The following is a 26,096-nucleotide window of genomic DNA, read 5'->3' as shown; positions in this document are numbered from 1 at the left end:
TTAGTAGTTTCTTATGACAACAGCTTGAGGTATTAGTGACAGTAAAATGTATGACCATTAACAAGAAAACACAAGCATACAAAATTTAGTACCATACTTCTCTTTAATCAACATTTGTGAAGCCTCTAGAAAGAGCACTAAAAATCTTAGGTAACTGAAAAGGGGGTGGGGTGGGGTAAAGCTTAGAAAAATGGTCTCTGAAGCATCAATCCAATGTGAATCTGTATATATTTAAAAAAAATCAAAAAGCATGAAAACCTATGCTTCAAAAGTACTGAAACAAACACTCCAGTGAACTACATGAATCTTTAATGAGTTGACTCAAATGAAACAGTTTATACAAAACATGGAAATCAAACAGCTGCTGTTCAAGAATAAAACATAATCATCTAATTTTTTTCTTTTCAAATTTGATACAAGTTCCTGTGTTACAGGGAACATTAGGGATCATTTAGACAAGTGCTACTTATGCACACATTCTCTGGACTGCCCAGAGATCAATGCACAAACTAATAACTAAGTATTGAGTAAAATTGAGGTCAAAGCATGAAACATGTTTTTCATCACACCAGTTGAGTGTAGTGAATGAACTATTCTGACTGTAAACAAATGTTAAACATTTAACAAAAAAAAACAGTAATAAAACACATTAAACAAAATCAAGCCATCTTAAAGCATTTCATTATGGCACAAAATGGGTTGGAAGAATGCATTGACTAAACATAGTATACAATTCTATCCTCAATCATTGCAGGAACTTCATATGAAATCATGATCCAGAGAAATCTTTTTTATTATTATTTGCTTGCTTTATAGAAGCTGATCTACTAGCAAGCTGAGCTAGTGACAACCACTGAGTTAACTTGTGTGGAAAGTCTTATTTTATTTCCTGATATACAAGTAATGTTTGGACTTGCAAGGAGTGTTTAGCTATGTAATGGCACCAATAATTGTATGTTAACAACCCAAATGCAGCTCTCTGTCACTTTGCTAAAACATAAACTTTGGCATACTGAACATGTGCATATATAACCTCCAGATAGAATGCCATGATGACTGGTGTCAGTGCTTGTACAGCAAGGAAAAGGTTCAATAAATGAATGTACTCATGACATTACAAAACCCAATTTTCATGGCATTCTGTATGACTAAAGCTGATTTGTAAGCATGTTGAGTTGAGATATAAATTACATATAACAGGTTGTAATTATCAACTAGAGATTGATTTTATTTCCATTATATCCTAAGCTATAGAAATATGACTTTTGATATTCAAGACTAAGACTAAGACTAAGACTAAGACTGCTTTATTGATCCTTACGGAAATTTGTTGTGATTACAAGGACTCGTTTCTCATATAAAGACAACACAACAGAAAAAATACACATAAATACAACAGCAATCAAATTTTGGAACAACATTTGGATGAGAACAAAATATAAGCTCAGGTTCATTGTACAATATTTGAAGGATAGGGTGGATGTAAATATGAGTGCACACACATAGACACTGCAGCTGCTAAACAGTGGACAAGTTCATTCTCTAATTCATTCTTGTCTAGTACATTTAGAGTAGAGCTAAACATACATAAATACATGCACATACTACTGTCAGTTGTATGATAAGAATAAGAGTTTTTGCAGCAAAAATAAAAAAAAAACACAATGCCATAACTTAATATACAGATTTGGAAAAAAAAAAAAAAAAAAAGACAACAATAAAAATACAACCTAACTTTTTAAAAACATCTATAAATGAATAAAGAGAACAAATTTACAATTCAGTTTGTCAAAGAACGAAAAATAATTCCAAGATGAAGCAGCCTCAATCGCCATTTATTCAGTCTGAGCAAGAAGTATATAAAAGGCATCAAAATTTCATCTGGCCAAGCAATGTGAAATATAATTGAATTGAAAAGTTATACAAAACCATCTATTGATGGCCAAGCTAGGTGAAATATGATATAAAATAGAATTAATTTGAAGAGCCAGACAAAACCAAAAGTGGAAAAAAAAATATGTATATAAAACTAGTCACTTTATTAGATGGCTGAACAACAATGATTATAAATGAAAAAAAAAAGCATCCTTTTGCTCTCACAAATGTACTAGACACCTAATGACTAAAATTACTAAATGAAATGGCTTACGAAAACTAGGGGTCAAATTATCATTTGGCTTAAGTCTATAAGTTGTACAAAATAAAATAAAATCAGATAGTGTTTTATCAACAGCAGTTCAGAGTTCACAAAATTCAAAAGTCTGAAAGAATATATTTGAGTGATGAATTAGTGACAAAGAACAAAATACTAAAAAGTGCACTTTAAATGAAAAAATACATCTATTAGTTGGTTGACTTTTTAAAAAATGGTTGTCCAAAGAAAAGCTGTCTGGACACCATAAAAGAATGGACCAGCCTCTCTCCTGATATCCTGCTAAGAACTGCTGCTGACTGTGGAAAAATGGAGCAATTTGGTTATGCGAACTGCCACAGTACCTTTAAGACAAAAGTAAGTGACAGATGAGCAAATAGTTTATTCACAAATTCAAAGGAAATTTTAAAGTTATTTTCATTGATCTACAAGTCAAAGGATGAATTCTTTGATACAAATTTTTAATGAAAATATTTTTCAGAGAAAAGGGTTTAAAAAAAAAAAAAGCTAAGTAATTAAAAAAAATAATTTGCACAGACCAACAAAAACTAAACGAAAAAAAAAAATTTTTTTTTTGTAAATGCTAGATGAAAATTTTTTCATGCAATTTAACCAAAATGTTATGTTCACAAATATATATGTAATGTTTCTCTTGATCACACAAGATATCACTCATACTCAGAGGTTAAAGACAACATGTATAGATAATGCATTCATGATGTGACTTGAAGAGATCAAACCATTATTTCTCAACCTATAGTCAATTATTTTAATATAGGGTTTTATGTAGACATGAAAAGTCTACTCTAGGAACAGATATGAAAAAGCTTACTCTCAGGATTCTTTAAAGGAAAACCAACTTCAACAGTGGCAGAAGAATATGTTGTTTGTAAGTCATAGACATTTTAGTTTTCAACTGAAATAATGCAGTTAGACATTTAGTTGAAAATGTAAGACAGGGTTTATCAAACTGTGGGGTGATTCACGCGATGTGGTGAAAGGGTGAACAAAGACAATTTTTTTTTCAAAGACACAATTTGTCATATTTGCATTGTAGTCATAAATCCATATTTGATTATGAACCAACTAAGAACACCATTATTACTGGTACCAATGTTTAAAATACCCCCTTTAAAAATGAGTGACATTCTTCTTCTTCTTCTTCCAAGTATTATCAATGTTTAAAATAATTTTTAAATAAAGCGAAAGTTTTTTATCCTTCTATGTAGGCACTTACATATTGCAAGAGGTATCATGATAAGATCAATTCAAAACATTCTTTGCAAGAAGCCATTTCAATAAGTCTATGCCATTCTACCTGTCTTATGTCAAACAAACAAATTTCTCTGAATGAAGTAACATTGTTTAGTTGATGTCAGGAGTGAACAAAACAGGTTCGCTAGAGGACGTCTTGATCAACACAAAAGATAATCTTACAAATATCAAGACCATTACAAAAGTACATGCTCTCTATAGTATCAGCCCCTACCACCTCTTCATAAATTAATTGAACATAGTGCCTTGTAGACAAGGGAGAACAATTTTCTGAAGCTGAGAATGCTAATGTAAATTTTGTGGACTACAGAGGTATCACTAGTACATGTTTGATAAACACTGGTGTAAGCATATCTTGACATAAAATGCAATCTCTAAAGTTGATTCAGTAGTGTATGAGAGAGATGTAATCAAGGGAAGGAGAGAAAATTCCATTGTAATGTGTAAATAGTCAATTTGAAGGGTCAGGATTTCATGCTGAAGGATTTGTGAGTCACTATTTCAGACAATTCATTTCATTCAATGGTAATCAAAATTAAGCATAAATGTGCAATGTACAAGGGTTCATCCTATATCACAGATGGAAATAAAGACTCTACCAATACATTAACACATATCTCTTTTTACTTCATGACATATTCAACAAAGTCACCAACTACATCACATCAGCAGCATCAACACAGATATTTTAGATTTAACAAGAGGCACCCATATCACATTGAAACAGATATTTTCCTCAATTGCAAACATCTAATGTACTAAATGATACACATATAACACAAATGACAACATACAAAGATTAAGATCCTAAGGAAACATTACATTAAATTTGAGGAAATTTCTCTTAAATACATTTTTAGAGTTTTTAATCTTTCGCCACTTTCCCAATTAGGCTATGAGAACAATTATTTGTACATTTTTACTGTGATATTTGTTTAACCCATGTTCTTGGCAAAGCTTCAACTTTCTTTAGATAGCCCTTTAGTTATTGAACAAAAAACTAACAAGTTGTAAGCATAAAGCCAAAACAATAAATTTGACAAGGAATCATCAACCAAACCATTCAAGTATCAAAGATCAGCGGTTCTCATTTTGTTCTTTTTTTTTTGCAATTACCCCAATTAAAGAATTTTAAGAAATATGAATTAAATGACTTGTAAAAAATAAAATGTCCAAAGTTTCTATACTGAAACTTTTTGTAACCCCTATTGAGAGGGTTGTGACCCATGACTTGAAAACCACTGTCTAAGAATTAAAAAAAAAAATACAAGAGAATATCAACAAGAAGAGTCATTGAATGAAATATAAATGGGAAACAAAACAGAAATATAAAATGTAACATCAATTCACCAGTATGAATTCAATGCAATGTTCAATCAAATACAACATGTGTATAAAAAGGTATAAATAGTACAAATAAATAAGTCCTGCCAAATGAAATGTTGAGCTGTAAGTTCCTGCAGAGCTTTCCACCACAATCTTTGAAATGTTTGTTTAGTTTTTTTTCTCTGTGGTTTCAACCAATCCTGAAACAGAGAATTTTTTAAAAATCTTACAATTTTCACATGATTTATATTGCACACATCAATTATTATTTTTTTTATGAAGCACTTGAAAGATGAAATTTAGATTAACATCAACAAAAAAAAAAAAAAAAAAAAAAAAGCTATTGATAGCAATAAAAAAAAAATGTATTATGGAAATACAAACGTAACAAATTGAAGATAATTTTATTTTGCCATTTCCCTTAAAAACTTTTATCAAAAACATATCAGTAAGTTTCAACCATTAATAAGGAACCTGTGTTGTTCTAACTAAATATGTATTAACTTAGCCTATTGAACAATTTTGCTGAATAAATCGAAACCTAACTAAATAAATGAAATGTAAATTGTGTTCAAACAATACAGAATAAAAAAATTAACTTCAAGATAAAAAAAAAAATAGACGGCTTACAAATAACTGAAAGCGTTACCTATACCTACCCAAATAATCTTTATCTTTGCAATCAACAAGGCAAAAGTTTGGCTCTGAAAGCTTGCACAATTAATTTGGCCTTTAGAAAAAACAAAACATGGTATCAGTGGTGACAACAGTTTAAATCAATGAATAAATTACATAAGAATAGAACTGTTACTAGTAACAAAGACAAAATGATAATCTTCACATTTGAAGAAATGAAGCCAAATGGCATTGAGTGACAAGACATTTTAACCTTAACAAATGTACACTTACCTTTGAAGTGTAATCCTCTAGTTTGTGAATGATCAATGTATTGCAGCCAGGTATAATGGGATGACATGATGTTACAAAGTTGACCTCCTGTTCCAAAGTTTTATATTAGACATTGAAATAATATCTAGAAATTTAAACTTTATTGCCTAAAATGTATTAACTAAAGCACATAACAATAAGTACCTAACTAAAGGATTTAACAATAAATATCTAACTAAAGAACATAACAATAAGTACCTTTGTTAGTGGTGTTTGCTTGACTCCATTAAGTGTAACAGCACCTATTGGACAACTGCCATGGAATCTACATCGTACACCTTTGTCGTTGATTTTGGTATGCGCAATGAAGAGGAGAAAGCCTTCCCCTAAAAGGAATAGAAATCATTGTCATATCATTTTGCAATAGATCAGGGGTTCTCAACCTGTGGGTCGCGACCCCCTTGGGGGTCGATTAACGATTTGCCAGGGGTCGCCTAATCGAAATCGAAAATATGGATTATTTTTGTCTATTCTTCTATTGCTGTGTGTGTGTGTGTGTGGGAAGGGGGGTCGCGGCAGAGTGGGGGATTGTAAAAAGGAGTCGCCGAGCATAAAAGGTTGAGAACTGCTGCAATAGATAGTAATAAAAAAAAACAGTGACACCAGTTGTATTAAAAGAAATTACCTTGAGCTACTGGGTGAATGTTACTGTTGAATTTGACCAGAAACTCTTGAGACTCTCGAAGGGGAAAGCATTGCAAGGGAAATAAGGGCTCTAAAAGTTGGGCAGTCTCTTCTAATGTCACCAAGACTCTACTTCGGAAAGCTTGCTCCAACCTTAAAACATAAAATTTAAATTGGATATGAGAATCGCTTGACACTTTTAATCAACAAAAATATACACATGAAAAAAGTTTAAACTAGAAATATTAACCTTTGATAATGCGCTGAAACGAGAGCCTCAATTTGTGGATTTCTTCTCTCAATAGCCAACTCCAAAGCAGAAATACTGGTACAATTAGGAGCAGCTATATTAACTCCCACACGTAGCATCAGGTTAACAACTTCTCTGTGCTGGCGTTTGATGGCCTAATACAATTAATGGAGATCACTGGTTAAACATTTGTTTGACAAAAATGATAGCTTTAAACAGTCATATACAAAATATAAAAAAATTATTAATTTATAAGACATGGTAACCTTACCTTCATCAATGCTGTTTCTGCTTGGTCTGAGTGAACTGTATACAAACTACTGTTGGCTCCATATTTTAGAAGAAGGGCTACTAAGCAAACACCATTCTAAAGACAAAAAAAAACAGTAACATTGTTACAAAAATGATTTCTAGGCCAATATTTTTCCTTTTCCATATCCGTAAGTAATATATTTTTCACATAATTTCATATTTTAATTTAATTAGATTCATCTCAAAAATGATGACACAAATTCATTTTATGACTACTTTATGTAGCTGGTAATAGTCTAAACCATTTTCAAGTTTTTCTGTCCTTTTTGATGAAGAAAGAAAGTTACTGTTCTCCTTACACAACTTAAACAAAGTCTCCAAGTAAAAGAAAAAGCAAAACAAGAGAGTGCTTCAGCAACAGTTCACTTTTGACTTTTTGTCCAGACTAAAATCAATGCAGAGATTGAAAAAAAAGTGAAACTATTATGATCTCTGATGAAGCTTCAACATTAGTATGGGTGTGATACAAGTGACTTGAAGTAGGTCTGAAAAACAGCAACACAAATGTTGTAGCTGGCAGGTAGCAGTTGAGGAACACCATAAAGCCATTGAGACATTTGAGGAAATTGATAACTAGAGAAAAGCTCATTTCTAAACTTTTAGAGCAGCTATTTCTCCTGGCTGAACACATGATTTTAAGTGCTGCATTGACAACAGGATTCATCCCTAGAACTGATATTGGAGGTCATTATATGAAAACATCTAACTACATCAAAACAAAGTTGCAATTAAAAAACAAACTTGCATTTGAGTTTACTAGTGTTCCAAATGTTACTTACTAAACAAGCTTCTGAAGAAGAAATTAAATGTACAGCAACATGTCATACAAAGAGAAGGCAACAAGCTGTTTCCAAAAATATTGTTACAAGATATGTAGAAGTTTATTACAAACTTTGTCATCAGATGACACACAACCTTTTCAAGATCTCAAATGTACCAAAATAAAACATACAAATAAAGCTTGCTATATTTGTAACAAAGACAATCATTAAAATAAACAAGAATGAACTGACCTGTTCTGCAGCTAGCATCAGTGCACTGTTACCATTAGTTTGTTGGGCATTCACATCCACACCATGTTCCAATAACATCTCAACAATAGCAAGTGAGCCTTAAAAAAAATTACATAGATTAGTACTGAAGCCAATACAGGACAATCATTATTCATTAAATAAAATTAAAATGAAAGTGATACCTTTCTGCACAGCCCTCATGAGTAATGTGAGGCCAGTATTGTCTGGCTGTTCAAAATCTAGCTTTTTCTCAGACATACTAGACTGTCTAATGGCTCTCTTCACTACTTCAGCTTTACCCAAGTTAACAGCTTGCAGAAGATCAGCTGGAAATATACAATTAAAAATGTTTAATAATGATTAACTTTAAAGGACACATTGCAAGGACAATTAAGATAGATCTATGTATTTGGCTACTAATCTGAAACCAAAGTGTCATATTGAAGACAGAAACTGATGATGACAGTTTTAGGGTTCAGATTTGACAATAGGTTACTAGTAAACAGGCTAGGAGGACATATTTTCCATCTTGCAAATAAACCATGTCTTTTTTTTATTGAAAGGTTTTCAGAATTATTTATGTTCAAAGATCCAGCAGCTGTTTGATTTCACTAGTGTTTTAGATTCTATCGTCGAGTTTGCCAACACCAAGAGTTGCGATAACCTGGAAGCCAAAACGAGGAAAGCGCAAACAGGGACGTCCTCGTATTACCTGGCGACACACCTTCATGGAGGACCTCAGAACAGTGGACACCAGATGGGAGGAGGCTCCAGACATTGCCAGTGACAGATCATTATGGAGACAGCTTGCCGCCCAATGCGCCGAACGGCGCGGGAGGACCTAAGTCTAAGTCTAAGTTAGATTCTATCACAACAATCTTCTGGGAATTTCTAACCAACAGAAGTGGAATAATACAAAAACGTTTGGAATGTACCTACCATTTGTTACAAAGCCAACTTCTTTTGAACTCAATCTTTCTTCTCCCTAGATTATGTAATATTAAAAACAATAAATATATATTAGAAACTATTCAACTAAGTAATTGTCAAATTAGTTTAATTAAGCCTTTTATACACAGTATTGAAAAGTGTACCTGTTCCACCAAATCTTCCAATTCATCACAAGTCAATGTGCTTATACGTCTGTCAAGATCTGAATCTACAAGTTGAAAAAATAGTTCAAAATGTATTAACTCTGTGGATTTGAAATCCATGCATTCGTTTGTTTTCTTCTCTATAATATATGAGCATAAATTTGGACAAAGGTACAGTTTTACTCCCTATTACCTTATACAATGAAATAGCAACAATGGAATGACACAAATGCAATAAAAATGTCACTAACTTCAATGTGCATAAATTTTACACTGGTTTTAATGTAAGATATATGCTAAAATGGGGATTAATACAGCATTTGTTGATTCATGCAAATAGTTCATTCAATATTTAAGTTTCCCATTTGTCGATTTAACAATAAGCAAAATCTAATGTTTGAATTTTCAAACTAACCTCGTCTAGAATTAGGAGAAGGTATTTTCTCTAATGGCTGTGAAAGCTCACTCATCCTTTTTCTAGCCCTCATCTCTTGTGATTCTCCAAGACTCCGAGACTGTGATGGGACAGAAGATTCAAACTGAGGCTCCATCGAGTCAACCTCCATAATGCCATGCAATCGGTCACGACTACCTGACTTAGAGACTGTGGAGTTGCCAAAATTCTCTTTCCCGGGAGAGCTCAGATTAATGCCGCTTGTAGGTAGAGGTACTGTTTGGCTTAAGGCCCTTCCAAAATCATGGGCCATAAAGCTGAAAGCACTGTCACTAAATAAGCCTGGCCTCTCTGTAAGATCAGAGTTTTTTCTGACCCCAGATGGTACTGTGCATGTTTCAGATGTGCCAGGTTGTATGGCTGAAGAGTTCCGTATGTAAGTGCTGTCTAAATGCAAAGGAGGTGCTTGTGGGTCCAAGTGACTGAAAGAGCTCTTTAAAGCCTCTCTATTTAAAGGTACAGAAGGGTGTAATGCCTCTTCAAAACTGGAGTCAGAGCTGTAAACGGGGGTAGATGATTTTTTCATATTGACACCTGTTGAAGAAAAACTATGGCGATGAGATTTTATGGATGATTCAGGTTTAGACATAGGAGAAGTATTGCCAGGATCAGCTGTACAGTTTCTAGACTGAGACAAAGAATTATCTCTGAAAGTGCCACTTGTCTTGTCAGTAGAAGCGCCAGCACTTTGAGATACATTTTCTGAACCATGCTCTTGAGAGTTCTGTGGCGAGTGGGGGCTTTCATCTTTTATATGCGGAGGCCCCCCACCAGCTTGTTCTTTGCCGTTTTTCATATTGCGTCTGCGGTTAGCCCTGCAATCTGATCTATTGCATGCCCCACCCCAGAGACACTCTTGATCATGTGTTCGCTCCACTGCTCCACAGGCTTCTGACTGTGTGTCTAATGTGGATCTTTGGTTTGTATCTTTTGGAGCAGACATGTTTTCACTGGATGTGGCTCCACTGGCTTCTTGAAAATCAGACAATGAATCATTAGAACTTGCAGCACCATTGATACATTTAACTGTGGCACATGAAACTGACTCATCTGAAAAATATTAGAGATTTACTTTTTCAGAAGCGTAAAATAATTATCAAACATAATTTTAAAAATGTATTTATGAAATAATAAACTAGCATTACCCACTGGCTACGCATGTGTTATTGTTTCCAGCTTATAGGTATAATTCTTTTGTCTTACTAAACTTAAAACAATCATAAGAAGAAAAATAAAGCTTATACGAAGTGTAGGCATGCGGGTCTTAATTTGCATACCACTGTCAATATAGTCACTGAGTGTTTTGTAAACAATTAAACGAAATAATAATGTTATTTATAAGAATAGCAAAAGCGTGAATGTAAAAATAGTATGAATGGAGCTATCAAAATAACTAATCGACCAAAATACATTTTTTCAAATAAAAACATTTGCTTGTAGGCCTACATATATTTGATTAAAATATGAAATGAATAGACTTTATTTAGTATGTTCATGTGCTTAAGTATAAAGTTGATCTATCATCTTTGAATTAGATCTGAGTTAGAGATAGCCTAGATCTAGACTAATCTAGAGTTAAATATTGGCTTGGATAGAGTTCTTTCTGCATGTGCGTGGAAACTTCGCTCTGTGCATGTGTGACCTTTTTTGTTAGATGTACGGAATCATGAATGGAACTATTAAAATATATGTCAATACGACTTAGCAGCTATAGCGAACAAATGTATGAAAAATGCTTTAGGAAAATAAATTTGAATGTTAATTTGATTAAAATATGAAATGAATGGACTATAATTAGTACGTTTATGTGTTAAAGTATAAAGCTATCTTTGCGAAGAGAAGTTCTGTTAAATTAGAGTTTTAGACCTAGGAATAGAGAGATGTGTAACAATTCGGTCTTGTCTAATGAAAGAATGTATGTCAGAACTTCTAAATTCGCAGATATAAGGAACGAATTTTATGTAAAAATGCGTTTGAAACACTAATTTGAAGGTTAATTTTATTAAATAATGAAATCAATAGACTATGTTTTTTATTTTCATGTGTCAAAGTAAAAAACTATCTGTGCAAAGTGTAGTTTTAAAAATTAGATCTAGATCCTTTCGATCTAAACATGGTAAACATGGCCTTGATTCATCAAATACTAATACTTTCATAGAGTTGGGCAACTATTTATTTGTTTAAGGGCTACTATACATATGTCACAGTTCCAGTTAGCACCCAAGAAACATTTGTGCAAAGTTTCATCAAGATTGCTCAAAAGATTTTGATTTCTATTCGGAACATACATACTTCTTACATTCTACTTTATAGTATATAGATGGTGAGATGTATTCAAATATTGATAAAATTTGCTATGGACATTACTAGTGGGTGTTGCATCATCAGACAGCAATAGTTCATTCATATCCAATAACTTGGTCTCTGTGGTGACAGTTAACATTGTCTCAGAGGTGACAGTCATTCTGCTGTTGCCTTCACTTTCTTCTTCATCATCGTCTGATGGCTTATCTATAAACCACAAATATCATATTTTTAAAGTATGCTAAATAAGCAAGACTAGTTGAAAGCAAAGCAATAAAAAGTCTTAAAAGCTACTTGATAAACTCAAAAAATAAAATTCTATCAGTTCTAAAATGTTTTCTGAGCCTCCTTCACATGTTAATGCAATCAATTTTATTTGTAGACATGATTTATTAAAATAAATAGTGGATAGATGTTAGAGATGTTTCAATATAGAAAGAGAAAATTTAGATGGCATGCTCAAATTCATAATAATAGTATAAATCATGTGCCAGTTAGAAAGAAAGGGAAGAGCATTAGATAACAGACACATTAATGTTTTTTTGTTCTTTTTGTTTTCCATACGCCCCCCCCCCCCAAATACTTTTGGATCATTTTTGTGTCATCATTATCAAAATATTCAGCTTACCTGATGAGAAAAGTGGAAAACAAAAAATTCAGAGTACTTACAGTTCTGTAGAGAAGTATTTGAGTAAGTGATAGTGGTAACACCAGGCTCTTGGCTGAAAAATGTAGCAGTTCTGGAGTTGGGGACCACAGGCGGAGTTAACACTGGGCTGGTGGTTGTGACAACACCAATAGTCTCTGAGGTGACAGAACTAATACTGACTCGTTTCTTTTCTGGCGACATATTCCCTGATTTCAGTTCCCTAGACCTGCGAGAACGTTTTGAAGATGTGTACCCTTTAGCACTGAATGGTTCACAAGATCTTTTGCGGGATTTGCCAGGTGAAAGTTGTGATCTTGTGGCCCCAGTTGTGGGAGATGACTTAGGAAGTGATGTGTTCAAAGCACCCCTGTGCCGTCTACTTGAATGTGCCTTTGGTGCAGGTGGTGATATCAGTGGTTTCACTGTCAGAGGGCTAACACTGGGCTTCCCATGTGACTGTTGCTTGTGAATATTTGCCACTGCTTCAGCATGAGCAGTTCTCTGACAGCCTTTTATTTTGGAGTACATGTCTCCTGAAAACAGATCTGAATAATGATCAACACGTCCCAATTCCAGATCCTTCCAAAACTTATCCTTGACAGTTCCATATTCAGGATCATACTGCTGGGCCTCATTATCCATGTCGTCTGAAGGAGAATTTGAATCTGAAGTCTGTTCTTTAATTTCTTTTGGCTCAGGAGCTTCAACAGCAGGCTTCTGTTCAAACATACACAAAATAGGTAACTTATCACACATTTTTATGTTTGTTTTTTATCAGTCTGACACACTAATGAATATCTTACCAACTTCTTAAGCTATTAATTGTTATAGTCTTTTAAAGTATATTTCTTTACATATGTTTAAAATTTGTTCTAAAAAAAAATAAAAATAAATGATGTTTGCATTTGAAAATTAAGCACATTTACGAGAAACAATTTCAAAATGATTGTACTACATATTATATTTGCTATAAAACTAATAGGACTTGCTAAACAGGAGAGATCTGAATGGAAAGATGTGTTGAAGCAGGCCAGGGTCCTCCATGAGCTGTAGAGCCACTGGGATGGATGACTGATGCTAAACAATAAAAAAGTAGGAAATAAATTCTCAATTACCTGCTTTCTTTTCTTAGCTTCTACCGCCTTCTCTTTTTTAAATTCCTCAATCATATCTTGAACATTGGCTAAATCAGCAAGTGGTTGCCAAGTGTCTGCTTCAGGTCCATAGCCCTTCCAGCGAACTTTATAACACAGTTTAAACTGTAACAAGACATAGTGTTTAAGAACTAAAAGGCAGAAATATTTTTTTAAAAATAATAAATACATATATATACATATTTATAAATATATTTGAACCAAATTTAGCACATCACAATGTCTGGAGTGAGTATTTTAATTTAAATGCAAACAAATTTTTAAAAAATTTCTTTAGTGATAGATGGCTTTGGAGTTAAAATGTATGTAAAATGAACATGATACTAAAACATGAAGTTAGAAGTAATTGAACAGCTCACAAAAAATGTTGCCTAACAGGGAGACCATTAATATATATTGCATCCCACACACATACAATTTGCCTTGTTGATTGTAGCTTTTCCTCCCTACTGAGCTATCTAAGAGGGACACACCATCCACAATTTTGTTTTCTTCCCCTCCAACAAACACACACTTCTTTGGAGTGGCCTATAGAATACCTTTACTTTGCCTCCACCAGTTACAGCTTATACACAAACACTGTTGGCCAATTTTGCCCTAGGGGGAGATGAACTTAATAAATCTCTAATTTATTCCTTCTTGTATATTTCACATTTTTCTAGTGCTAGTAATAGTGTTCATAATTGGAGATGAACTGAACAGGAAAGAAACAATAGTAAATTAAGCAAGCATGGTTTTCTAAATAAGGGATGGAGACAAAATAATGTGTAGAAAATCTCACAACACAAAACACTTTCCTTACAGAAACATGAATGATAAATAAAACTGTAAAAAAAAATCAATAAAATAAGCCTGCTCACAGGCATTTTTTTTTGTTGACATTTTTGGTAAAACTTATCAAGCTTAAATTTGGATTTGTCGGGATTAGTGCTTATTACCAGAATATACAGGGTGCATCAAAAAAATGTATACACACTTTGAACTGTCATAAACAATTTATTTCCCGTTCTAGAATGCTAAATTTCAGCACATGGAAAGCTTAATGTCTAATTGGAAAAATAAATGTGATTAATGTGAGTAATGCTCAAACTGGTGGCCCTCAGCATCAATACATTGCTGAGTACGAGCCAACATCCGTACATCGTACCAAAGTGTCCACTGAGATTAAGCTGTTGCACCAGCCTTGGAATGTACACACAAAACTTGCCTTTCCTGAGAATGTGTAGCACACTACTAGCACTTACATTCCTCTCACGTGCCGCTTGCCTTAACGATTTTTGAGGTGAACGCTGAAACAGTTCCAAGACTCATCACTTGTAGCTGTACGAGGTCGCCCTGATCGACCTTTATGCACATCACACACTGTTCCGTGAATTTCAAATTTGTCTCGTAGACGTGTGAACCGCAGCTACATTCTCAAACTTCCAGTACCACTTAATTATCTGCTTCCGCTCTTCAAAATTCAAACGCACGTTCGCCATGTTGCAGTTACTTACTTGCCACTCCGGTAGTACTGTGTGTGGTACAGAACCACCTTCACATTTATTTTTCCAACTAGACATTAAGCTTTCCATGTGCTGAAATTTAGCATTGTAGAACGGGAAATAAATTGTCTATGACAGTTCAAAGTGTGTATACATTTTTTTGACGCACCCTGTATATATATATATATATATATATATATATATATACACACACACATATATATATATATATATTTTTAGCATGATGTTTTACAAAATCATTACAAAGAAAAATTTTTGAAAAATAAATAATAATTTGCCTGAGCATACACCTCCACATGGTCCAAATAAGACAGCATAGTGTACAAGTGCTAGGAAGCTGACAAGAGATTCCAAAAGATAAAATGATTCTATCAATGCAGAATAGAAAACAACGAGCAAAGCAAGCACTGTCATCTTTAGAACTATTTCTAGACTAGATATGGGTAATATTTTATGATCCAAATTGAACTAAGAGTATTTTTATGATAGTTATTCATAATTTCCCATAACTAAATATATTTATTTAACATATATCATAATATATAAACATCTTAATTAATTGTCATGAGGTCATTATCCAAATGCCAACACAATATGAAAAATTAATCTATAGAAAAATATAGCCATTTTTTTAGTCCCAAATCTTTAAAATACATTGTTTTTGGTAACAAAACAGAAAATGCCGACCACGTCATCCAAAACTGCTCTCTCTACCAAGAGGCCCGTATAAGACATTGGCCCCAAATCACCCCAATAGAAAGAAAACTATATGGAGAGCTCCCTGATTTGGAAACCACTGCGCAGTTCATCTCATGTATTGGTCTAGTCATATGAACACTCCAACATAACAATGAGAACGATGAAGAAGAAGAAGAAGAAGGTAACAAAAAACATTGAAAATGAAAAAGAATCCGTAGTTTTTTTCCAAAGGGAAACTTTTCAGATTAAATTACAAGCAATTAATATATGGGGAGGAAAGAAAACAGAACAACTGACGTTTTAAGAACCAACGATAAGAGGCGACAGGAGTCAACTCAGTGATGCCCAAAATACGGCCAGCGGGCCGGATGCCGGTCTATCTGGTCCTTCAAAACTTCTCCCACAATATAATAAAAGGGAGTGTAAAATATAGATAACAAAAAATAACTAAACTGTGTCCTTGCCATTTTTAGTTGACTTCTTAACAACATGAGTGGTAGCTTGCTGGTCCACATCCGTATGCTGATGAAATGTGACTGCTGAACAAAAACTTGGCTTTGAGTGGACACAATAAAAAGTAAAGTGCACAGATTTTTACTTTTTATACAAAATACATAAAGTATGTCTGTTTGAATGGAGTATTTGCATTGCAGCTTGTCATTCAGAAGTTTGTTTCTTTAAAACAACTTGAAGCATCCAACTAGTTGCTATAGAAATAATGTTGGATATAACTTGTAGAAACAAGTTAAATCCAAATCAAAATGCCGTCTGCTCTATTGCTTTTCCATTTTCGCAATGATGTGGCCCGCAACAAGAGCGTGGTGAATTTATTTGTCCCGTGGGCTGAAGAAGGTTGGGGCACTGGGGTAAATCAACAATGGTATCCTCGATTAGGATAGAAGTTTTTTTAAAACAAGAATACAAAGAGAAAAGAGAGTTTGTCTTTCACACAATTTCAGATGCAACTTCTGAAAGGCTGCCCTCCCCCCAATGTGTCATCTGTTTGGTAAATAATGCAAGTTTTGATGTTTTCAGCATGATTATCAGAAGCAATAGAAGTACAAACTATCAAATGCCACAATCAACCCCTCCTTACAAAATAAACATGCTGTCAACGTAGTTGTATTGTTTGGTTGGCTGACGTTATTTTAGTATTACATGGTAATATTCAAAGGTATTCAATGAACTGATTCATAGCTGTTGGAAAAGTCCTTCACTCTGGTGTCTAAAAGCATTCTTGTGGCCTCTGCAATGCTAAAAACACTAGTAATGAAAAACACTGCTTATCAAATCTTGCTTTAAAAATGTGTGTATACAAAATGCATTCTTTCTTTTTTTTTTCTAAAACAAAAATAAAACCCAGTAAATTATTGATAGCCAGTTCAACAGTAAACATATAAATTACCAATATATATATTTATTATACTTCTATTTTGGCAAAGGACAAAAACTTATGCATATGTTATATAAAAACAAAATTAGCATGTTTCTTCCATAACCTGCGCTCATAATTTATCATCAAAGGCGCGGTGGAAGTAGTGGAAATCTTTTGAGAGATTAGAATGATTAGCATACTTATGATCTTACAACTGATAAATTATCTCCTGAAGGCCACTTTCACTTAATTTGTCGATAGTTCTTTCTTAAATATGAGAGTGTCTTTTCAAACCCAGATATAATGTTTTATTTATTCTAATAAAAGATAACTTCAAGAAATATGCAACACTAGACAAGAAATAAGGAATGATGTACAACAATACAAATCAAAGAATTGTCTTCTGTACCAATTAGCAATAGCCTATCCTATTGATTTCAATTAAAAAACAGTTATATTTATAGAAGAGGAGGTAAGAAAATGCATAGGGAAGGCTGCCTCGACCTTCGCTAGACTCAGGTCAAGAGTTTGTGAAAACCAGAAGCTCACTACAGTGACCAAAATGGAAGTCTACAAGGCATGCGTTATGAGTAGACAACTGTATGGCAGTGAATCATGGACCACTTACACAAAGCAAGCGAGAAAACTAAACTTATTCCATTTGCGCTGTCTCCGTAGGATCTTGAAAATCACATGGAAAGAAAAAGTGTGCAATACTGAGATCCTTAACCAACAGATATTCCCAGCATCTTTACAGTCCTCAGGAAACGCGGCTTGCGCTGGCTTGGACATGTTCGCTGGATGGAGGACAATCACATCCTGAAAGTCATCCTCTACGAACAACTTGCGACTGGCTCAAGAAAAACTGGTCGCCCCACACATCCATTACATAGATGTAATAAAACGGGACCTCAAATCAGTGAACATCAACACTGACCATTGGGAAGACATAGCTCTATACGGGATGGGCATGCCTCTCCAAATAGGGCTCCACCACAGCCACATGAAAAAGTGTGCGAGACAAACCATAGTCGTTCTACGACTCAAGGAGGCCAACTAATTCAGAAAAAAAAACAACATGTTTAATATGTTTAATAGTCACATTCTTTTGTTTCAGAATAACATCTAGAAAAAAAATTCCTTCAAATAAAGATTGTTTTTATTATATAATCTATCCTAGAGAAGAAAGCCTCTTGCAGGACAGCAGAGGACGACAGCTTGTGGGTTTGAGCTCTGGATCATTGGGAAAACAGTCTGAAGCACAAACTTAACCATTCGTCTTATAATAAATTAACAACATACAAACAAAAAAGGTTTCACATTGGGTCATTAAAACTATATTAGTCTTCAAAAAAAAAAGGCTAGAATTAGAATCTAGAACATATATTGCATTTTCAAACATAAACCTATATACTATAGCATGAGCGTAGCTGGGGAGGGGGGGGTGGTCTGAATTTAGTGACATATTTTTGCTTTGATTCAGTTTAAATTTTAGGTGAGATTTTAATATTAAACCATCATTTGCTCCATTGCAGCCAAGGGGGTATTTAATTTAAATTTGCAGTCAAATCCCCCTCTTCTATTATAAAAAAAACAAAAAACAACCTAACCATAATCTAAATTCCAAGAGCATAACTAAGGAAGATTTTGATTTTAAACCCCCCTCCGAAATTTAGAGTAAAACCCGCTCTTCAATATAAGACTATCTATACATCAGTCACCAGATTCTATGAGAGTAGCCAAGAGAGGTTTTGTGTTTAAACCCCCCCTCCCTCCAGCGGATTAAGAGCTAAAAAACACCTATTCAATAATAAAAAAATTACACACTCAAAATTCTATGAAGCGTATTCAAAGGTTTTTTGACTTTAAACACCCCCCTTCAGCAGGGTTTGAAGCTAAAAAATAAATATTTAATATAAAAAAGCAAATTATTTTACTAACTAAAAATTCTATGAACGGAGCTGTGACCTTGTGCTATGGTTAGGTCATAAGACCACTGACTTCTGCTATACTGGCAAGTTAGTCCAGTGCTATTTCGTGGTCCCAAATTATATTACATAGGCCAGGGGTGGGCAAATTACGACCCACGGGCCACATGCGGCCTGCCTGAGTGTTTTATGCGGCACGCAGACACCAAAAGAAATCAGGTGTGGCCACAGTATATACATAGAAAAATGCAAATATATTATAAATATCTCTATAAATGATTGAGACTATGTCATTAAAAACGTTTCAAGTAAACGAAGATTATTCTTATTGGCTATACATCAATACACTCAGTCAAAGACACAATCTCAGGCCAGTATTTATTCAATGCTATGAAGAACTGTGTTGAGTCTTGGGTATGCTTGGAACAAGAGGGCAAGAGTAACAACTGATGGAGCTGAGAAAAACAGTTTGTTTTTTTTAAAAAGAATATCCCAACCACAAACTCTAAACAGGAAAGTTTGCGCAAAGCTGCATAAAATAACATTAGTTTATGGGGCAACATGTACCTTAGTGACCAAAGTCATCAGGCAGTTTCGAAAAGTACTTGAAGATTTAAAAACAAAATATACCGATGTATAGGCTGGCCTAGCATAGGCAACGTACTGAGAAGAATATAAAATCTCAAGAAAGAAATGTTTATGTTTCTTGAAAAACTTTGACTTTGTTACTAATATTTCTAATGAAGAGTGTTTTTATAGCAGCTACTGCACTGGATATTTTGCATATGAAATGTAAGTGCATGTTAAATCTTTTCAAACAAGGCTTCCCAATTCTCCAGGCAAGCATGTGAAAACAGGCTTTATCATTTTCCTTTGCTGAAAAGTGAAACTATTTGTAGTGAAAGGTTAATAGTACAACACTTTTATAGATTTCGTAAGTGTGGCATTTATAAAAACAAATTTTAAGGCATCAAGATCCAGTTTTCAACACCATCAGGTCACAATTTAGCGCAGAAGCTGATTCAGCTCCAGACAACATACTTAGCTCCATGCAAATTATGACCTGAAAGAGACGTTCCATTCAATACTTCCGCTGTAATTTGACAGCAGTCACAAGGATAGCAACTAGTATGCTAGTTCCACAGTTCCGGAACATTAAGCACGAGTGTAAACAGTTAAATACTTTAAATTAAAAACAAATGTACATTTGTGATGACAAAAGCAAAATGTTTTTTAAAAAATCGTAAAAATGGTTTCAGAAATATCACTTTCTTGTTCTAATTCCTCAATTGGAAGTGTGAAAAAATGAAAAGTGAATGTATAAACAGTATAAATATGAATTAATAGACATTATACAGTTAGCTAGCATATTTTTCTAAGTTGTATGTATATATACATGAATTCGTATATGCTGCCCCCAGTCCCAAAATAGTTTTAATGCGGCCCTCGATACAAAAAGGTTGCCCACCCCTGACCTAGGCTATTAATTATAACCTCTTGATATATAACTTACTGAGACGTACAAGTAAGAACAATGAGATTTCAGTTACAACTAATAACGAGTTTATTTAGGAACAAAAGAAAAGGATCATTAAAAGAAAACAGACATTTATATATTAAAGGCCAACAAAAGCAAGTCAAATAATTTTTAAAAAAATCAAAATAGTTTGACAGGTTCAGTTCAAAATAATCAAAGAACCGCCATCACAGAGGCACAATAGTGTCTCATCTCAAAAACAAAACAATGGCTTACAATAATATATAATACAGGTCCTAACAGTCAAAGGACCATCATCCATGAGACACACTACTGTCTGGTATCAAGACAAAAGTTTGTCTTTTACATACTCTACGACCCAAATCTGGTCTTTATAGAAAAAAAAAACACATACAGGAAAGGATAAGAAACTAAGTAGACAGAATATTTACATAACCAACTTATTAACAACAAATAAATAAAGTCTACTTAGCTCGTTATTGAAAAATACATTCCCATAAAGTGGCACACTCCTCTTGAGTAACACAGTCAAAGCATAACAAAACTATTATTATATTATAAACATTATGGAGATTTAGTTAACAATAATGTACACTGGTCAGCTCAAAGGCTCAAGAGGAAGTGGCCATTGTATACAGTTAACAGGGACTTAAATAATGTATTAAGGGGGACTAACTCTTATTGAAAAAAAAAAGTAGCTACCCTTATAGTCCTTCTTGTCACAGTAGCCAAACCAAGGGGGGTTTTGAGTTTAAATCCCCTCCTCCAGAGGGCTTTTTTAAAAGTTTAAAACCCTTCCTGATGGTTTATAAATATCCCCATATAGAGAGTTTTGAGGTTAAAAACCTCCCTCTTCAATTTTATTCTAAAGGAAACTAAATTCACCAAATTCTAGGAGCATAGCTAAAAAAAAACAGATTTTTATAGTTAACCCCTTAGTAAGGTTGTGATAGAGAGTCGCATGAGGTTTGCGGGATATTTTATCCGTCACACAAAATAAGAGTTGCGATGAAATGGAGGCCATAACGAGGAAAGCGCAAACAGGGACCTTGTAGTACAACTTAGCGCCTTACTTTCACGTAGGTCCACAGAGAAGGTGGGAAGAGGCTTCAGACGCTGCCAGCAACAGATTTTTGTGGAAGCAGCTTGCCACCCAATGCGTTTAACGACGCGAGAGGATCTAAGTCAGTAAGAATAGCACATTTATTAGGTTTCTAATATAAAACTTTTTAATAGCAGGATAATGCACTGTAGACACCAAAGAATAAGCATTTTGTTGGCTTTCACTACCGGAAGTAGTGCTTAGCGGCAGGGCGGAGGGGGAGCTCACAGCGTTCCCCAAGTCCTCATTGCTGACAATGGCGGGGAGTCTACAATTTTTCCACTATCTCCAGGAAGAACCTATTCTAGGGTACAATAAATGTCTTCCGAAAGAATGAAGGGTCAGAATGTAATAAAGATTAATTATGTACACACACACACACATATATATATATTGCGGGGGGAGGAGGCTACGACAATGAACTATAGTGACTATATATCTATATTTTAAAAATGCTTTCTTATTAGTCTTTTAGGGAAATACTGAAAATAAAATATCTATATAGAGGTTTGATATAGCTTGCATTTAATTTTTTGTAAGGGATCTCGTGATAAGATCAGAGAGGTATTTTGGCTTAGATTATTATATATATACTAGATTAATATTTGACTAAACGACTATCAGAATTTGTATTGTATATATATATATTGGATATATGAAAAGACTCTTTCAGAAAAAAGTAGTTATAGTTATAGCAGTACAGTACAGTAAAAATGCTATTACATCTGGATGGCCGCCTAGTTGTGTTATACATTCATGATACATGATGCAGTCTGGTTTGTCATATAGAGATAGTCCCAGGTTTAAACCCTGCCCACCGAGATCCACAGTCACAGTGAGGTATGGGCTAGGGATTAATAAATATAATCTTCAATTTTGAAGATGAATCCTAAACAATGTAAAACAATCATTGATAACCAGATCTAAATTATATAGATCTAGATTCTATTAACTCTATAATCTATTAGATACATTATTTAATGATGATTATTCTTAACTAGATCTAGTACTCAGACGACTTAGTTACTTAGATCTAGATTTCGATCCAATCCGGGGCCATCGATTAGATTATCATTAGATCTAGATTTCTAGATAGTAATCTAGTATCTATTAAGATCTAGTCTCTATCAATTATTTTTTAGACATCTAAATCTAGATCTTGTTTAAAAAAATCTAGATCAAGTACTTAGTCACTAGTGATTACTGAATTAGACCTACACTCTGTACACTACAGTAAGTTATAAGTAACAGCTAACAGTCAGTACAATACTGACAATAGCTTGAATAAGTTCAATAACATCAAAAGCAATGAGATATAATTTTCATAATATTATTAAGAATCTATAGTAGTTTATTTATTTCGGACATTCGCTATTTTTGTGGTCGTTAAATAATTATTTTAATATTTAATTATAAAACTAGCGCGCTGTATAATGTGCTTGTCCATTTTCCAATGATTCTGACCCAATTTCCTTCCTTTTAGCTGTCTTTTTATGTAAGAAAAATGAATTTCAAATGTGTAAGTCAGGTTGTTGTTTTTTCCTATGTTACCCAGATGACTTTATCTCTTCCTAGGGTTAAGACTATATTTTTTGATAGGCTAAGTCTATACTAATGAGCCCAGCAATATTTATTCTGTTTTTGGAGCTAATTTATTTGATTTATAAGCCAAGTTGTCTGATTCCATACAAATAAAAAATTAATAGGGTGTCCGAATTAAATTACGATTTTCTTACCAAAATTTATTTCGGACAGCCAGTTTTGGACATCAATAAAAAATGATCTTATATTATATTTGTTCGTTTTGTGTTGTTGTTTTTTAATAGAGAATAAATGGGTAAATGTTTGGAGTGAGCTTGGTACATTGAATGAAGTTAAATGCTTAGATCTAGACCTACTAGATAAATCTAGATTTATATAGAGAGAATATAAAGGATTCAGTTAGGAAAGAATGGCTATCCTAACATGTACTATACTACAAAAGATCATCTGTATTAGAAATTTATTAATTTAATAAACAAAAAATACAAACATTCAACACACATCTAATCATGCAAACAATTCAAACATAAAATAAGTCTAAAAGTTGGTATAGAAGTCACTATCCCAGTGACCTAATTTTGGTAGAATAAGTGTGTTCATATTTTTTCTTTTTGTGTTCGTATTTATGCATAATTTCAAAACATCTTAATGATTTAATGTGAGGGGTTATGCCTGGGGATCTTAAAATTTAGTTAATGTTAGTAAAGAATTAATATCTGAGTTTATTGAGGCCTAAATATAGAGACTGTCCAAAATAAATAGTGGTGTCCGGAATCAAATAATGTTGGTCAAATTTGTCCGAATTAAATGAAAACACACGGCCTCTTTGACCTTAAATATAATAACAAATATAGGTTAGGGGTACAAATATAAGTAGTCATCCTTATTCTCCTTTAACTAAAGAAGATTTTGATACTTCATTTTCTTTTCTATGTCAAACCATTGTCAAATAATGCGCTGTCAAAGTCAAACTTTCAAATTTGGACCTATAGGTGTCTGAATAGCATAAACTCTATATTGAGTCTATATCAATGGTTACTTACACTTACAATAGTTACAAGATAACAAGTACAACACTTTCACTTAGACTTAACTTTAATGACACTTTAACAGAAATAGATCTAGATCTAACTTGGATATCTACCAGATCTAGACTTTTAGACTCTAGACTCTAGATCAAATTTAGACTATATTAGTATATAGAGTTAGAAAAATCTATCAATCTTATCTAGACTAGACTAGATCTAAGACTAGTAACACTAGTAAAAATCTATCAACAACATTGACAACAACAAAATTATAAAAAAAACTCACAAGATGTTCTCTTCGCTTTTTAGGTCCCGCAATGATAGCTTCAACTTCATAATATTTGTTATCCGGCTCTGTGCCAGGTTGATAGCTATTTGTTGCATGATCTGCAGAAGCATCTTTTGTGCTTATGTTTTCTGAATCAGTATTGTTAGATTCCATATCCAATTTACAATTTATACTATCGTCGAAGGAGTCCACAATTTCAACCTCTGGTCCTTCTAGCACTTCAATTTCTTCATCCACTTCCGCCGTGTTGTCATTAGAATCGAATCTTCCAAAAGGGGAGACAGGTAGAATGACCTAAAATGAAAATGAAAAAAGCATAATGTTCTTTAATAAAAATAATATAAAAAATATTATTGCGCTAATTATTTTTCAAATGTTTATATATGTTTGTATCGGATTTAATTTAAATTTGACGTTTCTTACATAGCATCCTCTTTTGTCAAAGTATTTCCCCCCATAAAAGAATGCCATTTTTTAAAAGAATGTAATCGCTTTTTTATTTTACACAAATTAATAACTTGAAGCAGCAGCTATCTAAACGGGCAAAAAGGTTGTACGAAAGACAATAACAAAGTAGATATCAAACTAGAATCAAAATATTCTAAGCATGTGTATTTTATTACTAATTGTGGCATACGCTGATTTTTTTTTATATAAGGATGCAAGGAAATGTTGGTCGATATATTGAATTTAAAGCAGCCACTCGTACACAAGCTACAAAAGAACATACATTTGCACATTTTACACACAATTTTTCTGTTGGAAGCAATGGTAGATTATTTCAAGAGAGAAAGCATTCGCGCGCCGCAACGCTGCATTGAAGTTGAGACAGTTGAGATGTGTAAAAACTAAATTTTGGTTGGTTGATGGATTTTTTAATAACAGGAGCATTGAGTTAGGTCTAGAATATCTATATGATTCGCTGGTTTGCCCCCTCCCGTTTTTTTTTTATGAAACTATTCTGTTTCGTGACATTAAGTATAAAATATTGCTCTTACACTTTTTAAATTAAATAATGATGCTTCAGATTAGCACAATGGCGTTCGAATGGGGGATGGGGCTGCAGACTGCACTGGGTGACACCCATCAGAAGTTGATGTCCAAGTGGATTTTTTTTTCGAAAAAAAAAACAACAAATACACTTTTTTTCCTTTTATAGTTGACTGTAGCTAGATTATCTCATATAGGTGAAATTCAAACTCAATGTCACACCAAAACTGATATCAAAACATTAATCGAATCAGAAGCAATTTCAATGTAGGCTGAGACTTTGTGGGATAAGTGTTGAAGAAAAATGTTACGAATACTTATCAAACTTCGAAAAGTGGAAAACGAGTGGCAGGTGGACTTCGTTACAATAAACAAGAAACTAGTTGCTATGAATGGCGTCAAGCAGAGAAGCAGGCTATATATGACTACCGTTACTAGTTTTCTTGAGATGGTGTAGAAGTTATCCAAATATGACCCAAATATGATTTCTCTCTTTAAAATGGGGGGGGGGGGAAACAACAATAACCGATAGGGTCAGTTCTGATATCTTAAAAGGTCTGGGTTAGGATGAGCTTTACTTCTTTC

At 33.6% G+C, this 26,096-nt stretch overlaps 1 protein-coding gene across 1 annotated transcript; it reads right to left on the bottom strand.

Moving 5' to 3' along the window:
- Nucleotides 1–292: 292 nt before the first annotated feature.
- Nucleotides 293–24,992, bottom strand: LOC106050921 (uncharacterized). The gene is made up of 17 exons (XM_013205982.2): nt 24,945–24,992; nt 24,519–24,815; nt 13,517–13,660; nt 12,422–13,118; nt 11,816–11,959; nt 9,410–10,498; nt 8,995–9,059; nt 8,840–8,885; nt 8,083–8,226; nt 7,901–7,998; nt 6,847–6,942; nt 6,576–6,730; nt 6,327–6,478; nt 5,900–6,027; nt 5,663–5,749; nt 5,413–5,483; nt 293–4,953 (listed from the first exon to the last, which is right to left on the bottom strand). The coding sequence occupies exons 1-16, from the start codon at nt 24,990–24,992 to the stop codon at nt 5,436–5,438; spliced, it is 3,438 nt and encodes a 1,145-aa protein (XP_013061436.2). The 3' UTR covers nt 293–4,953; nt 5,413–5,435.
- Nucleotides 24,993–26,096: the final 1,104 nt, after the last annotated feature.

This window comes from Biomphalaria glabrata, chromosome 6 (genome assembly GCF_947242115.1).
Source record: "Biomphalaria glabrata chromosome 6, xgBioGlab47.1, whole genome shotgun sequence".
Classification (NCBI taxonomy): Eukaryota; Metazoa; Mollusca; class Gastropoda; family Planorbidae; genus Biomphalaria; species Biomphalaria glabrata.
Note: the sequence above shows the minus strand (reverse complement) of the source record. Positions and strands in the feature narration are given on the sequence as shown.

Coding starts and splice junctions, on each gene's coding strand:
- LOC106050921 (XM_013205982.2), bottom strand. CDS start 24,992: ATGGCATTCTTTTATGGGGGGAAATACTTTGACAAAAGAGGATGCTAT. Junction 13,119..13,516: donor AAGCTAAGAAAAGAAAGCAG/GTAATTGAGAAT, acceptor ATGTTTGAACAG/AAGCCTGCTGTTGAAGCTCC. Junction 11,960..12,421: donor AAATACTTCTCTACAGAACT/GTAAGTACTCTG, acceptor TGTGGTTTATAG/ATAAGCCATCAGACGATGAT.